The sequence below is a fragment of the Ochotona curzoniae genome, unplaced genomic scaffold (assembly GCF_017591425.1).
Source record: "Ochotona curzoniae isolate NIBS_2020 unplaced genomic scaffold, NIBS_Ocur_1.0 contig_4792, whole genome shotgun sequence".
Lineage (NCBI taxonomy): Eukaryota > Metazoa > Chordata > Mammalia > Lagomorpha > Ochotonidae > Ochotona > Ochotona curzoniae.
In genome coordinates, this window is record NW_024466389.1 from 5,576,853 (window position 1) to 5,592,223 (window position 15,371).

Here is a 15,371-nt window from a genome sequence, read left to right on the forward strand (position 1 = left end):
AGACCCTTCCCGGGAATGAGAGAGAGAGCTGGATTGCAAATGCAGGAGCCAGGACTAAGACTGACACTCCAGAACCAGGTGCAAGCGTTGGCCTGGCACTGTGGCTTCAGCTGCTGTGCCACCATGCTGCGCCATGACAGCCACTTTCTAAGCCATCTTTCTCTGGCTTCACCATTGTTTCCACTTGCAGGCAGATGGCTGCTATAGCAGCCAGAACCAGTGGGGTTGTTCCTTCTCCATTGTAGCTGAGGGTCTGGGGATCTGCTTGGTGTGTCACAGGCCTCCTTTTGTGTGCAGCAAATGAATAATGGCAGCACTGCAGTGCCCCATTGGCTGGCGTCACCACCACCAATCCCAGTGGGCGGAGCCTCAGTGGCACCCTGGGTTTGGGCTCCTGGCTCAGCGCCTGCAACTCCTTTCTCTTCCAGTCCTTGCCGTTTACTTTGTTCTAGAATCTAGAATGTGTCACTCCATTCTCTTCTGGCCTGTAGAGTTTCCTATGAGAGATCTCCTGTGAGTTTAATTGGCATTCCTTTACATGTCAATTGATTTTTTTCATGTGCACATTTAAGGATCTTTTCCTTATGTTCAATTGAAGAGAGCTTGATGATCATGTGTCTTGGTGAAGATCGTTTTTGATCAAGCCTGTTGGGAGTTCTGTGTCCCTCCTGGATCTTGTTTCCCAATTCTTTCTCTAGATTAGGGAAATTTTCCTTTATTATTTCATTAACTATATCTGCAAACTCAGCTTCTCTTTCTGCACCTTCCGGGACTCCCAGCACTCTTATATTTGGCCTCTTAATAGTGTCTTTCAATTCTTGAATACTTTTTTTGGCCTGATCCAGCTCTGCTTCCAGCTTTTTGTTGGCTTTCCCCTGATGCCAGGGGATATCTTCCAATTCTGAGATTCTTTCTTCTGCTTGCTTCATTCTATTTTGGAGACTCTCCACTGTAGTTTTAATTTGCTCTACTGTGTTCTTAATTTCTGATATACCAGCCTTGATTTGCTTTATTGCTTCCTTAAATTCTTTGAACTCTTGCATGAGCTTCTCATTTTGACCAGAATCTTTAAAATGAGTCTGATAGATTCTGTGTCCCCCATTTTCTCAATGTCTTCCTCAGTTAATTCTGAGGTTGGCATAGGGTTTTGCTCCGTTGCAGGGGAGTTTTCAGTAATATTCATTGTGCCTTTGTCTCTTCTTTTGCTCTTAATCATTGTACTTCTAGTTAGCAGAGTCTTCTCCTTGAGGCACATTTCTGAGCTGTGTCACCCACACATCTTCAATGCAATTTTACGTATTGCAGTTGGTACACAATGTTTTGCTTGCAGCCAATTGTGCCACAACCTCCAGCGAGTTCCAGGTCTGGGTTCTTATGTTAGATTTCCACTGTAGTCTCTACAGCCACAGCTCCTGGCTCACCCCTCTCCACCTCCTGTGATACCATGATGAGGCTGCACCGTTGTCTCTGCAACCTTTTCCCCACTTCCGGTTGGAGCAGGTCCAAGGATTAGAGAGACAGCAGGTGTCCTATATAATTAGGTTGTTGGTGGCGCTGATCTTGCTGGAACCTGTTGGACGTTAGGTCTGGGTGCCACATGGACCTATTTTGACCCATGCAGTATTGTTTTCCTGCAGGACCAGTGCAATACCTTGAACTCAGCAAGTTCTCGCGAGCTCAGCACATGTGCAGTTCACTGTTGTCCCCTGTAGTCCTAAAGCTATTGTCATAGTGTACAAAATGGCGCCTGACATACCACTACTAGAGTTCTTGCTCTGCTGGCCGTCAGATCTGAGGGCTACCCAGACCTGCCCCGGCTGGAACCTGTAGAATGCCACGTTGATGCAGTTCACTGAGTCAGAAATGAGTTCACTTGCAGCTCAGCGAATGCTCAGTCCTTTCCCTTGCATTTGCCTCCTCACGCAAAATGGCGCCCAGTCAGCTCTAGGGGGCTGACTGAGCTATGAAATCCACCCTGTTCTCGCACTGACCATCTGGGATCTGCTGCTCTGTCTCTGCTCCTGGTCAAATCAAACAGACCAGCAGGACGGACAGTTGTTTGTCTGGGTTTACCTCCCAAGCTCCCAGTGAAAGTCCCTTCCCACCTGGTTGCTGCTGGAGTTCCGGCTGCTGGTGGAGTTCAGATCACTGTTAGCTGAATGCCCCTGGAGTATCAGTCACTGCAACACCACGCCTTTGTGTCCGCTGCTTTCCTGTGTCTGTCAGTCTCCAGGTACCCCTCTGCTGTTGTTCTGTCCTCTCCTATTTCCTGGAATGTGTCCTCTGTGCTTCAATCCTGATTAAATGTTTTTCCGTCCGTTTAAACGTGTCCTTACCCTATTCTGCCATCTTGATTCTCCCTGCCGTTTGCTTTGGGCCTGAACCCGCTCCCATGTTTCTTTTTCTTCACGTGTGGCTAAGTCACCACCTTTTTGCTTTAGTTGTATCCCTGGGCCCAATCATTTATTGGGATTTGTTGAGAAAAGGCTGTGGCAGCTGGGGTGCAGAATTGCATAAGATGCACATCTGTTCTAGTCCGGCTGTGTCCTCCCATGCTTAATACCAAACAGGTCTCTCGGCTCCTCGAAAACTTCTTTCTCGGAAGGAATTGTTGTGCTGGGTCACAGAGTTAGCCTGAAGGGTTAGCACTCACCTGCTTCCCACAGTCACAAAGGGTTAAGCCTCGGGTCTTTGGGAAAGAGACTGAAAGGCTGGGTGGAGGGAGCGTTTCAGCAGGGCCGGGCGCTCTGAGCCCGTTACACACCCTGGCCCTGAAAATCAGGTGCTTTCTCCCCTCTGCTTTGACAGCAGCGTGAGGATGGTGGTCAGGGTCATGGTAAGCACCTGACGTTTTTGGTTGTCACCCTCGCTTGTTCCGCCGTTACCTCTGCTCTGCTCTGGGGTGACGCCTGCTACCTCCTCACTCTGTACTTTTGCCAGGAGGTGTCAAAACTGCTCCAAAAAAAAAAAAAAAAGGCTTGATTTTGATTAATATAGAGAAACAAGACTTTGCCTGACTGATAATAAAACTGATAAATGACATTTGAATTACTTGTAGCGGTAATTTATTACATAAAATATCTTTTATTTGACATGCGATTAGTTGCTGGGAGCATCACTCAATCTGACTAGTTTAAACACGCTCTAAAATGAACCCCAGTCCAAACCAGGGCTGTCTGCTGCTGCCGTATGAAATATACTAATCCTGGAGTGAGGAAAAAAAATCTGACTTTAAATATTTAAATGATTAATTGGGTTTATACATTTTTTTTACCTTTCTAACCCCCTTAATTACAAGCAAACTCAGGGGAGTTTCTGAACTGGGTGTGCAACCGGCATGGTTATCACCGAGGCATTGTCTGCGTCTGCGAGCGATTTACGGCCTCTGATCCAGCGTGTTCCCACGGCTTCTCCACCTGCGTCGCCAGCAGCCCCTTCCCTCCCGTCGCTTGGCTCTTTAAGGTCGTTCCACCCCCCCGAGACCAGTCCTAGAGACCGGGATTGCCAGGGCCCGGCCCCGGTGCTTCTCCCGCCGTCTCTGTTCTCGCTGAACATGGTTGACCTCGAGATGATCATAAAAGCCATTGGGGGCAGAGAGAGGCTGGAGGCCTGCCCGGATGGGAGCAGTTCAGTCCTCAGTGGGGGCAGAGAGAGGCTGGAGGCCTGCCCGGATGGGAGCAGTTCAGTCCTCAGGGGCTGCTGAGCACCCACCGGGTGTGCTGCATGCTGTGTCATGGGAGAAGTTCAGTGGACGATCTTTAAGATCTGCCGAGGTCTTTGGGAAGGGCAGGATAAACTCTGTGGAGAAGAATACCAATATAGGACATTGTGATTGAATGCCAAAATTAATTATACAGACAAATTCCTCAAGAATACAGAAAAGAGAGTGTGAGCTAAGGAAGTCAGGGAAGCTTTGTGTAAGAGCTGGGAGGTGACACCCGGTAAAGCTTGGTGTCGCCCGGAGCAGGGTTACACCACCGTCACACGGCTGAGGAGCAAGCTGGCTGAGCCCAGGAAAGTGAGGCCATGAGTCGAGGGGAGAGTGGACTCTTTCTTTCTCATTTTGGTTTCTTTTTGTTCACCTGTCAGGAATCTACAGGTGCATGGTGGCATTGGTGCAAAGAGATCGGCTGGCCACTGAGTCCTGGGAGAGGTGCTGAGTTTGGCCCGACTGCTACCCCATTGGCAGGTCTCCCCTCCCAGAGAGACGAGCAACAGGCAGCTGGAAGACCCAGAAGGGCCCATGTAGATTCTGCAGAGAAGTAATCATGTCTTGGGCTTGGCCATGTCCCCCTACTGTTTTTCATAAACACTTTATGCCCATTTAATCGAACCTGTAGCCGCAGTTGCCTCTTTCTCACATAGAATATTAACGTCCTGTGCTCCTGAGAAGAGGGGGCTGGACGTTGCCGGATTAGAATCCTGAAGGGGGTTGGGGGCTTGCTTCCTTTGCAGCCCTGTGGGAGAGCATGTGTGTGGTCCTGTTATCTTCCTGCCAGACCTTTCTATGAAATGCCTGCTGTGTGCCCAGTGCTGTTAGGTCCTGGACCACAGAAACCACCAAGGTGGCTGTCCCCCTGCCCCTGTCCAGTAGAAAAGGTGGCTGAGCCAGCACAGCAGTGCTGGGGGGTCCTGCCCCGGGAGGGTGGTGACCCTGAGGGGTGGAGCGCCAGTTCAGAGAGCAGGTATGTGACTGCGTCTGGGGGTGCAGGTTATCTGGGAGGGTCGAGGCAAGGGTCAGAGTGGCTGGGGCACAGGGCCCTGGGTCAGGGCAGAGGCCATGAGGAAGTCTGGTGCCTTCCAGCAGGGCACAGCTGGAAAGTCAGTGATGCCTGACCTTGAGGTGTGGCATCTGATTGTTTGAGACGCTGAGCTGTTTGATAAAGCCCTCTGTGTCACCTGGGCGTCACCTGGGCAGGTGCAGTGCAGAGAAGGGCCGCCTCCTCGGGCGTCCTCAGCCCTGTCCTCACGCGCAGCTGGTGGTGCCCTCTCTGCTGTCCTGCAGGTTATGAGTCAGCTGCCGCCTCCTCCAGGAAATCTTTCTAGGCGTTCCATTCTGACCAGGATGGAGACTCTCCACTGCACCCCACACTGTTCAAATGTGTGTTCAAATGTTCAAATCAGTGTGTTCCCTGTTAAACTGAGTTCTGTTTTTTCCTGTTAAAGGAAATAACTTTTAAAGATTACTTTTAAAGATTTATTTATTTTATTGGAAAGGCAGATGTACAGAGAGGAGGAGAGACAGAGATGAAAATCTTCCGTCTGATGATTCACTCCCCAAGTGGCTGCAAAGACCGGTGCTGCGCCGACCTGAAGCCAGAAGCCAGGAAACTCTTTTCGGGTCTCCCACGCGGGGGTGCAGGGTCCCAAGGCTTTGGGCCGTCCTCAACTGCTTTCCCAGGCCACAAGCAGGGAGTTGGATGGAAAGTGAACTGCCAGGATTAGAACCGGCGCCCATATGGGATCCCGGAGCGTGCAAGGCAAGGACCTTGACCATTACGCTACCATGCAGTTCCTATTTTTATTTCAAAGGCAGATTTTACAAAGAGGAGAGATGGAGAGAAGGTCTTCCGTCCACTGATTCACTCCCCACATGGCCGCAACAGCCAGAGTTGAGCTGATATGAAGCTTGGAGCCAGGAGCCTCTTCCAGGTCTCCCACATGGATACAGGAGCCCAAGAACTTGAGTCGTCCTCTGCTGCTTTCCCAGGCTGTAAACAGGGAGCTGGATCAGAAGTGAGCAGCTGAGACACGAACTGGCGCCCATATGGTTTGCTGGTACTAGCAGGTAGAGGATTATCTTGCAACGTCACCACAGCAGCCTCTCCCTATGGCCCAAGGCTCTGACTGAGCAAGTGTTCTAGAACTGCTTGTTGGATGGTGGTGGAAATGTGTCTCTTCTTGGGAGAGCTAACCTGTAGTCTGGTGGTAAGGCTGCTGTGTGCCTAGCTGGGCATGGAGGAGGACGGGCCGCTGTCAGTGGGCAGGGAGGTCCAGGGCCTGGCAGAGAACAGAGATGAATCCCTGGGGCCCTTGCATGAGGGGGATGCTGAGAGCACTCAGAATTCAGGAACAAAGGCACTCCCCAGCTGCTAGTCTGGGGCACATGTGCCAGAGGGGACAGGCCTGGGACTGGTGGTGAGGATCAGTAAGCCATACTGCACCAACGCGAGGATGGGGAGGGCAGGGCTGGGAGGAAGGGATGGTCAAGCCCTGGGACCAGGGGTGGCCTGGGTGGGAGTGCCATGGAGCTGGCTGGACCGGCCGTGTGGACTGCTTCAGGAAAGGACATGGGAAGCCTCGCTGCCACTTTCCTCGCTCTCTCTCTCTCTCTCTCTCTCTCCTCTCTCTCTCTCTCCTCTCTCCTCTCTCTCCCTCTCTCCTCTCTTTCTCTCTTTTCTTCTCTCTCTCCCCGCGGTTTGACAGATCTCACTTTGTGCTCCCAACAGTTACTTCCTGATATCTGAAGAAAGCACTGCTCTAATTTTGAGGACATTGTTTTTTCTTGGAAGTCAGTGTTACAGAGAGAGGAAAGACAGAGGGAAGTCTTGCATCTGCTGGTGCCTTCCCCCAGGTGGCTGCAATAGCCAGAGCTGAGCCAATCTGAAGCCAGGAGACAGGAGCTTCTTTCCAGTCTCCCACACCGGTGCAGGGTTCCAAGGACTTAGGCCATCTCCCACTTCTTGCCTAGTGCCTAAGCAGGGAGTAAAATCAGAAGTGGAGCAACTAGGACTCAAACTGGTGCCCAGCATCACAGGCAGAAGCTTAGGGTGCTGTGCCACCGTGCCTACCCATGAGGACATTCTTTTGTCCACGTTGCTGGCTCAGCCGTGATAGCCTCTGAGGGGGAAGTTACTTTCTGTTAGGTGGCATGGTGTCTGCTACACGGAGACCATGCCCTGTGTGCCCTTTGTGGCCAGTGAAGACCAGTTCCCCAGGGCAGAAGTGCACGAAGCTTCCTCAGACTCCTTGGGCTGGAAGGAGCCTCCGCTGTTTGCTGGAGTCAGGTACAAATGTGGCTATACTCATGGTGCACTGGTTTTATAAGAGTCTGCCACAAGCAATGGGAACCCCAAGATTTGAGGGGTTAAAGAGTATGTCCAAACTTGCTCCCGCATAAAGGTGAACAGTTCAGGTAGCCATGGGGCTCCTGGTCTTCAGGGCCCCCTGAAGCCTGCCTCCTCGCTCTGTGTCCCTGGCTGGTGCCCAGTGGGCCAATAGGAGCACTCCAACTTCGATGTCCCATCTGCCATGCAGAGAGTAGGAGATGGGACAAGGAAGGCGAGGGACCAGCTGCCTTCAGAGAACACCTGCTGGAACTTGCTCTCGTGAGCGCTGCTCGGCCACGCCCTGGGGAAGCCAGTGAAGCCTGCAGCCCTGTTCTAGCCCTTCCTTCCCCATGGACACTGAGTTGCACTGGTCACCCCCAGCTTACGGAACACTTGGCCAGCCACAGCAGTCTTGGAAATTTTTACCAGCTCAATCAGGCCAGTTTAAGGTTGCTAATTTTATTATTTCTATAACATGTAAGTGTTCGATTTTTGCATTATCAGATACAATGATACTTCAAAAAGTTTATGGAAAATGGACTTGAGAGGCAAATGTGGTGTGGAAGTTGAGATGCTACGAGAGATGCTCGGTCGCCTGCTGCCAGTGTCTGCTTCCAGCCCCGCCCACTGCAATCCCCGCTTCCTGCTCCTGGCACACATGGGTCGGGGGACAGTGATGGCTCGACTACGGGGTAGATGCCGCCCATGGGGGCCTGGGTGTAAGTTCCAGGTTCTGACGTCACAGCCATTTGGGAAGTGAACAGAAGATGGAAGGCCCCCTCTCCCTTTCTGTGTGAAATAAATAAGTAAGCAAGCAGGTAAACAAATGAGTGAGTCTTTTTTAAAAAGATTTATTTATTTTTATTGCAAAGTCAGATAGACATAGAGGAGGAAAGACAGGAAGATCTTCCGTCCAATGATTCACTCCCCAAGTGAGCACAACGGCCGGTGCTGCGCCGATCCGAAGCCAGGAGTCAGGAACCTCCTCCAGGTCTCCCACACAGGTGCAGGGTCCCAAGGCTTTGTGCTGTCCTCAACAGCTTTCCCAGGCCACAGGCAGGGAGCTGGATGGGAAGTGGAGCTGCCGGGATTAGAACCGGCGCCCATGTGGGATCCCAGGCATTCAAGGTAAGGACTTTTTATTGATTACATTGCATTATGTGACACAGTTTTATAGGCACTGGGATTCCCTCCTCCCTTCCCCAACACCCCCCCCCCCCCCCCCGCCAATGGTGGATTCCTCTACAAGGTGAGGACTTTAGCCGCTAGGCCACAACACTGGGCCCTTAATCAGCCTTTAAAACAAAGGTTGCATTGGGATTTGCAGGTCTTGCTTCCTCACTGGGTTAGTGGGCAGAGGGAGACCCGGCACCCATATGCGATCCCGGCGCATGCAAGGCGAGGACTTCAGCCACTAGGCTACCGCGCCGGGCCCTCTGTTGCTTTTTCTTCCTCCTCCCTTCCCTCCATCTGCTGTTTTCTTTTTCCCCTCTTCCTCTTCTCCCTTCCCCCTCACCACATCCTTTAAAATGTGATAACCATTATTAGCTCATGGCTGTCTGACAGCAGGCTGCGTGTTGGCCAGTTGGCCGCGGCTAGCACTACTGCTTCCTGTGCACAAATACACATGGCCTTTGGCTTCTAATGCTTGCCCTGAACTCGCTGTACAGGAGCACATGAGGGGTGCATTCAGTAGAAACCGTGCTTCTGATTTTGAACTTGGCACTTTCTGGGCTGATGTGCAGCCCCATCACCGCTGGCAGTGCTGTGCGCTGGTGCTGAGGACGGCTCCCTGGTGCCCGTGGCCATGGGGAAAACGGCGGGCAGTCTGCTGTGTGCCGTGGTGCCCGTGCCATTTGGATTTGTTTGGTTTTCTCATCCATCACACCTTCATAGCGCTCACCCGGGTGTGTGCACGAGGCAGAGCAGGCTGCCTGTTGGGTGAGGCTGTCGGCCGCAGGCTCGTGCATCAGTGTGTGTTTAGGTAGGCAAGGCCACGCTGTCGTGCACAGGAGCTACGGTGTGTGAAGCGCCGTGTCAGCTTTGTGACGCTGGGGGTATCAGTGGGAGTGGCGGCTGCGCGGTGTGCCTGGCCTGCTGGCGGTGACGTGGTTGGGGCTGTGAGCACGCGTGTCTAAGCCCCTGTGTGTGCGTGGGCTTTCATTGCTCTTGGGTGCATCCCCGGGGTGTGAAATGGCTTGGTCACATGTTAGGAGTATGTTTAACTTTTGAACTCTTTGCAAAAATGGTTGTCTTTTTCCTGTTCCTATTAGTAGTGTGTGAGTTCAGTCGCTCCCGTATCTTTACCAACATTTTTGTCTTCTTTGTGTGTGTGTTTTGCTTATTTTTGTTTGAAAGAGTTGAGTTACAGAGAAGGAGAAGTAAAGCTGTCCCATGCGCTGCTCACTCCCCGGAGGCTGGTGTGAATCCAGGCAGGAGCTTCCTCCACGTCATCCAAGCACTTTTGTTAGTTTCTCCTGCCTTCTCAAGCACGTTAGCAGGGAGCTGGATTGGAAGTGGAGCAGTTGGACTTGAATCAGCTCCCATGTGGGATGCCAGAGCTGCAGGTAGCGGCTTAACTCCCTGTGCCACACTGCCAGCCCTGTTGTCTTGGTTTCTAACGTTAGGCATTCTCTTGTGAATAGTAGAACCATACTGGGCTTTTCATTTGCACTCCTCTGGTGGCTGGCCATGTGAAGCTGTGCCTCGCTGCTCATACGTCTTTTGGGAAGAGTTTCTTCAATCTTTTGCCCTCTTTTTTTTTTTCAATTATTGAACTACTAGAACTCTTTATATATTCTAGCTACAAATCCTGTATCAGATATCTGTTTCATAGATGCTTTCCCCCAGCCATCAGCATGCATTTTCATTTTCTTGACAGTGCCTTTGAAAATTATGAATTTTGATGGTGTACATCTTATCAGTTTTTTCTTCTTATGGTTCTTGCTCTTTGTATCTTGACTGTTTTGCCACCCCAGACCTTTGCTTCTTCGTTTTATGACATATAAGCTTCATAGTTTCTGATTTTTATGTAGGTGTGGAATCCATTTGGATGAGTTTCTGTGTATGGTGATGTGGAGAGTCGGGGTTGGCCTGGCCCTTCATGGGTGTCCGCTTGCTCCAGGGCCATCGCTGTGAAGGTTTATCCTTTCCTTTCCACACATTTGCCTTGGCCTCTTCGGTAAAGAAGTAGTTGACCATGGAAGCACAGATCTACTTCTGGGCCCCTCCCAACAGCGTGGTGGCAGCTCAGTTTCTGGAAGGGACTGGGTGGGTGGGTGTGCCTCTCGGTGTCCTGCGAGCCCGCAGATGCTGGTGACAGCATCGCAGCCCACGGGCGATGGGGAGGTGGTCTTCGCAGGCTGCGCATGGGAAGGCAGGCTCGGGCCCGCCCGCAGCGGCCACAGTGTCATTTCTGGACAGGCTGCCCAGGTGCTCCTGCGACTGCTGCCAGCCAACCCCAGCACCACACCCAGCCAGCCACCCCCAGCTGTGTCCCTTCACGTCCATGCACGCCTTTAGTCCAGCTGGAGCCAGCACTGATTCGCTGGGAGTGAGGCTGTCTTAGCGTTGAGTTCTAGGGCAGCTTTTGGGCGAAGCTGGTGGACAGGCCCCAGTGAGCATTCTGCTCTGCTCTGCACTGCAGTGTCGGATTTCCGCAGCTGAGGCGCCCTCGGCCCTCGCGGGACGCGCCCTCGGCCCTCGCGGGATGCTGCAGGGCTCCCGCACCTGAGCACAGGATGGTTGATGATGTTGGTGCTCAGGGCGAGCAGCTCTTGGCTGAGGAACTACTGTTAAGGAAATGACCTAGAGAAAAAACAAAATGAAACAAAAGAACTACCTTTGTTGCCTTTGTCCCTGATTCAGGCCCTGTTCTCTGTGGACACTGTCCACTGCCGCTTCCCCTGGGCCACCCATCTCCACAAGCACTGCCAGCAGCTAGTGGTTCCTGGAGTCCAGGAACATGAAGGAGCTGTTGAGTTTCAAAGAGCTTCCTGTCGCTTCCATCACAGTGCGTCCCCTCCTTGTTTTGGCCACAGCCGGTGACCGGCCTCAGACATACATTGAGCTAAAGGGTGATCGCCAGTCGGTCACCTGGTCCTCCATGGAGATACCAAGGCCAACCCTGGGGGCGGGGCATGACTGAGAGGCATTCTTGCATTGTGGGGTCTAGCACAATTGCCCCTGTCAGGTGGGCATAGTGGCACTTGGAGTCGTATGCTGTGGGGTGGCATCGGTTGGGGTCTCGATCCCGGGCTTCTAGCGTGCTTGCCCGGTGTCTGGAGGCCTGAGTGTGCAGAGAGCTCAGTGCGTGCACTTCTTCCCGCCCAGCTGAGCAGCAGAACCAGCCCCACTTTCCACCCTTGTCTGTTCCCGGGGAGCGTGGTGACAGGGCAGCCTGGTGGGGCCTGCGCTGACCCTTCGGGCGGGCTGAGCTGCTCTGCGCTGCGCCAGGGATCTTGCAGGAGCCCGGCTTGCTGCCCTCCGCCAGCCACGCAGGGCACGGGTTTCTCTATCCGAGTTTTCCTCTTTTCTTCATTTTGCCACAAGACAGGATTGTGCCGCGCAGCTCTGCAACGAGTCAAATGGCATTTCAGCTTCTTGTCTTTATAGACTCTCTGAACTTTAGGAAAGATCATTCTGGTCCCTTTTCATTAATAATGAAAATCAAGGGCAATAAAATGTTCTTAACAGGAGCCTGGCAGGAACGGAGGAGGCGTGCGAGGTGAAGGGTGAGCTGGAGGCGACCGCAGGTGCGTCTCGGCCTGGCTGAGGGTAGCGCCCCGGACAGGGCACCGCTGCTGGAGGGCTGTGGCTCCCGAGCCCCGGGCTGCCACCCCTTAGGGAACGCAGTGACCCTGCAGGCCGGGGTGGGGTCCAGCTTCGAGGCCAGCTGCTTGCTGGGAAGGTGGCCAGTGTGTATTTGAGAAGTGGTCAGTGTCTCGTCCTGCAGTATGTCCCAGTGTTGTCATTTTAAAAGACAAAGTGGCAGAGGTGATAGAGATCTTCCATCCCTGGCTCCGTCTCGACACGGCCAGTCCTGGAGCTGAGCTGATCTGAAGCCAGGAGCCAGGCGCTTTTCCCTGGTCTCCCACGTGGCTGCACAGGACCAAGGACTTGGGTCTGCTCTGCTGCTTTTCCAGGCTGTTAACAGGGAGCTGGATCAGAAGTGGAACAGCTGGCACCTGACCCAGTGCCTTGTGGGTCCCAGCACCACAGGGGGGTGATCATGCCCAGTTCTGAAGGTGCCCTCGCTGAGGACCTGGCCGCACGGATTGGTGTGGCCATGAACTCCAGCCACCTGAGCAGGGACTGTCTAAAAAGGCAAGTAGCTCCTTCCTGGTTTCCTCCTTGGGAGTGAACTTGCATTAGGATTTGGATTTTGCACCTAGCAGGCCAAACTAAGCTGAGTGGGAAAACGGAGAGGAGGCAGAAGCCCCAGCCAGACTCACGCCTGGTCCTCAGGGTCCCCCAGTGGTCCCTGAGCCCCTGAGAGTGTGTCCCATGGCAGGGGGCAGGGTGGACAGCTCCCTTCCCAAGACGCTGCGCACACCTGAGCACTGATCCTATCAGCCCAGGACGGGGTGGGACATCCTTCTAACTGCCACACAGCCCTTGGGGCCATGACAGTGGGTGGCTGTGTTCATAGAAACGCGAGCGTCTGCAGGCCACAATCCCCATGGGCGGGGCCCGGAGATGAGGGGCAGACAAGGTGTGTGTGACTCCCGTCAGAGGCTGGGATGGCCCTGCCACCATCCCATGTGGGCGTCGTGGTTCATGTCCCAGCTGCTCCACTTTCCATCCAGCTCCCTGCTGTGGCCCGGGAAAGCAGTGGAGACCTGGAGGAGGATCCTGGCTTCAGATCAGCTCTGAAGGCAACTCCAGCCATTTGGAGAGTGAAGCATCAAGTGGAAGATCTTTCTCCCTGTAAAATCTGCTTTTCCAATAAAAAGAAGTAAATCTTAAAAGAAAAGGAAGAAATTGATCAAGTGGAGACCGTTCAGTACACATCCGGCTCGGCTCTGGCTGCTGGGCCGCGCTGGGGAGTGAACCAGCGGATGGAGGCTTTCTCGCCTCTTCCTGTAAAATCTTGCCTTTCAAATGAAAATAAATCTTAAAAAAAAAAAAAGACTTGCCCTCAAAGCAAGGTCAAGTGACACCGGACCGCCATGGGTGGCCGTCTTGCCACAGTGCTGTGGAAGACAGCTGGCGCCTGCTGTATGCATTATGTGAAATTAGGGATAGTGCCGGACATAAGTTGCTATGTCTCAGAAGTGCCCATGTGGGCCCGGCGTAGTAGCTTAGCAGCTAAAGTCCTTGCCTTGCAAACGCCGGGATTCCATATGGGCGCCAGTTCTAATCCCAGCAGCCAGCTTCCCTTCTAGCTCCCTGCTTATGGCCTGGGAAAGCAGTCGGACGGCTCAGGGCCTTGAAACCCTACACCTGCGTGGGAGACCCAGAGGAGTCTCTTGGCTCCTGGCTTCAGATCAGTTCAGCTCTGGCCATTGTAGCTGCTTGGGGAGTGAGTGAACAGACGGAAGATCTTGCTCTCTATCTCTCTTTCTCTCTGTATATCTGACTTTCAATTAAAAAAAAAAAAAGTGCCCATGTACCTCGTGACCCAGCACTCTGTCAGCCCTCCTTGTGCCCATGGGGGAGGTGACATGCATGCTGTCATGGGCCTAGGCCCCGTGTGCTGTGGGCGAGGTTGGGAGGAAGCGAGCCACGTGTCCCCGTGCAGGGAGAGGTCAGATACTGTGCAGCTAGACAAAAGGTGAGAGAAGGGAAACAGGCTCTGTCTGGGGTCCCTGCCGCACGCACACAGCTCTGCAGACGGGCAGACCTGAGCCCGAGCTGTGAGTCGGGCAGAGGATGGCCCTTGCTGAGAGGGGTCGGTTCTGACCGTGTGTCACCTGGGAAAGTGGACATCACCGCAGGTTGTCTCCTCCAAGCCTGGCATCCCAAGAGGGTGCTGGTTCAAATCACAACTGCTTTACTTCCAACCCAGCTCCCTGCTGGTACGCCTGGAAAAGCAGCAGCAGATGGCTCGTGTGTGCGGGCCCCTGCCATGCATGTGGGAGACGGGCTATGCTGCACTCTCCTGGCTGGAGCCTGGCCTAGGGAGTGACCCAGTGAATGGAAGATTGAGCGCTCTCCCTCCCCCTCTCTCTATAACTCTGGTTTTCAAACAAAGCAAAAAATGTTTAAGGGTTCACCAGAAATGGGAGTTGAGGGGCTGGGAGAGGCCTGGGCTGAAGATAGTTCTGTGGTGGAGACTCCTGCACTGGCCAGCAGGTCCTCGTCCCGTGTGCCCGTGTGCTGCCATGGGGCTTACCGAGCAGCTCCTGTCCTATCCCGGGACACCAGGAGCTGGCAGGCACAGGAGGGAGGGGAAGGCGGGAAGCGTCCTGTGTCCCTGCTTTGCCCAGCCAGGCTGCGACGCTCTTGGTGAGAGCGGCCAGGTGCAGCCACTCTCCTCCTTCACTCATCTGCCAGGTTTACCCCCAGGACCTGGCTGCTCAGAGCCCTGGGACTTCCCGCTGGCACCGTGGGCTCCTTCCCTGGCTGGTCTCTGTGTCCCACATGCCCTGGGCATGGTGGTACAGACCGCTTCCCTGCCCTGGGAACAGCAGCTCTCTGCTGCCACCTCCACCAAGGCCCTCCTGACCCTGCTGTCTACTCCTGCCCACCTCCCTGGCCCACCCTTCTGCTTTCTCTCTCTCTGCAGCCCCGTGCCTTGGGGCCTGTGTCGTCTTTCTCCTTGGCTCTGCAGGAGAGCAGAGTGGGGGCTTGGATCACCCTGTGGACATGGCTATCACTGTGTCCCAGGGAGTGCAAATGACTCAGAGGGCCTGGACGGAGGTGATGTTCCTGATGGCCACATGCTGTCTTCCTGCCGCCGTGTGCCCCAGGGCATGTGTATTTGCCCCTGTGTCCCTGGGAAACTATTGCTGTGAGCCCGTCCTCACTGTCTGTTCCCACTCCTAGGCCCCGCGGGCTCCCGATGGCGAGATTATGGCGCCTTGGCCATCATCATGGCCGGAATCACGTTTGGCCTTCACCAACTCTACAAGGTAAGTTGCCTTCCTGGTGGTGGCAGGTGCCATGTCCTGGCACCCTTAGGCTGCTCTAGAGCTCTGTGCCAGGGGCAGGCAGTGTTGAGGTCTTGCACACTTGGGAGGCAGTGGTCAGGCCTCGTTGGTGCCCCGCGGCCGGGCACCTGCCTCTCCTGCAAGCGCCTCACTCCTCACAGGTGACTGGAGGCTGAGCCTCAATGGTGCCTGCACATGGCAAGCAGCGTGTGCGTGTGAGAGCGGGTCA

The 15,371-nt window shown here is 53.9% G+C and overlaps 1 protein-coding gene across 1 annotated transcript in view; it reads left to right on the forward strand.

The window, feature by feature from the left end:
* The window catches only part of PEX14 (peroxisomal biogenesis factor 14), a 143,898-nt gene that overhangs the window by 120,039 nt on the left and 8,488 nt on the right, over nucleotides 1-15,371 (forward strand). The window contains exon 5 of the mRNA XM_040987898.1: nucleotides 15,039-15,124. Coding sequence (XP_040843832.1) covers nucleotides 15,039-15,124 — 86 coding nt within the window. The remainder of the gene's footprint in view (nucleotides 1-15,038; nucleotides 15,125-15,371) is intronic.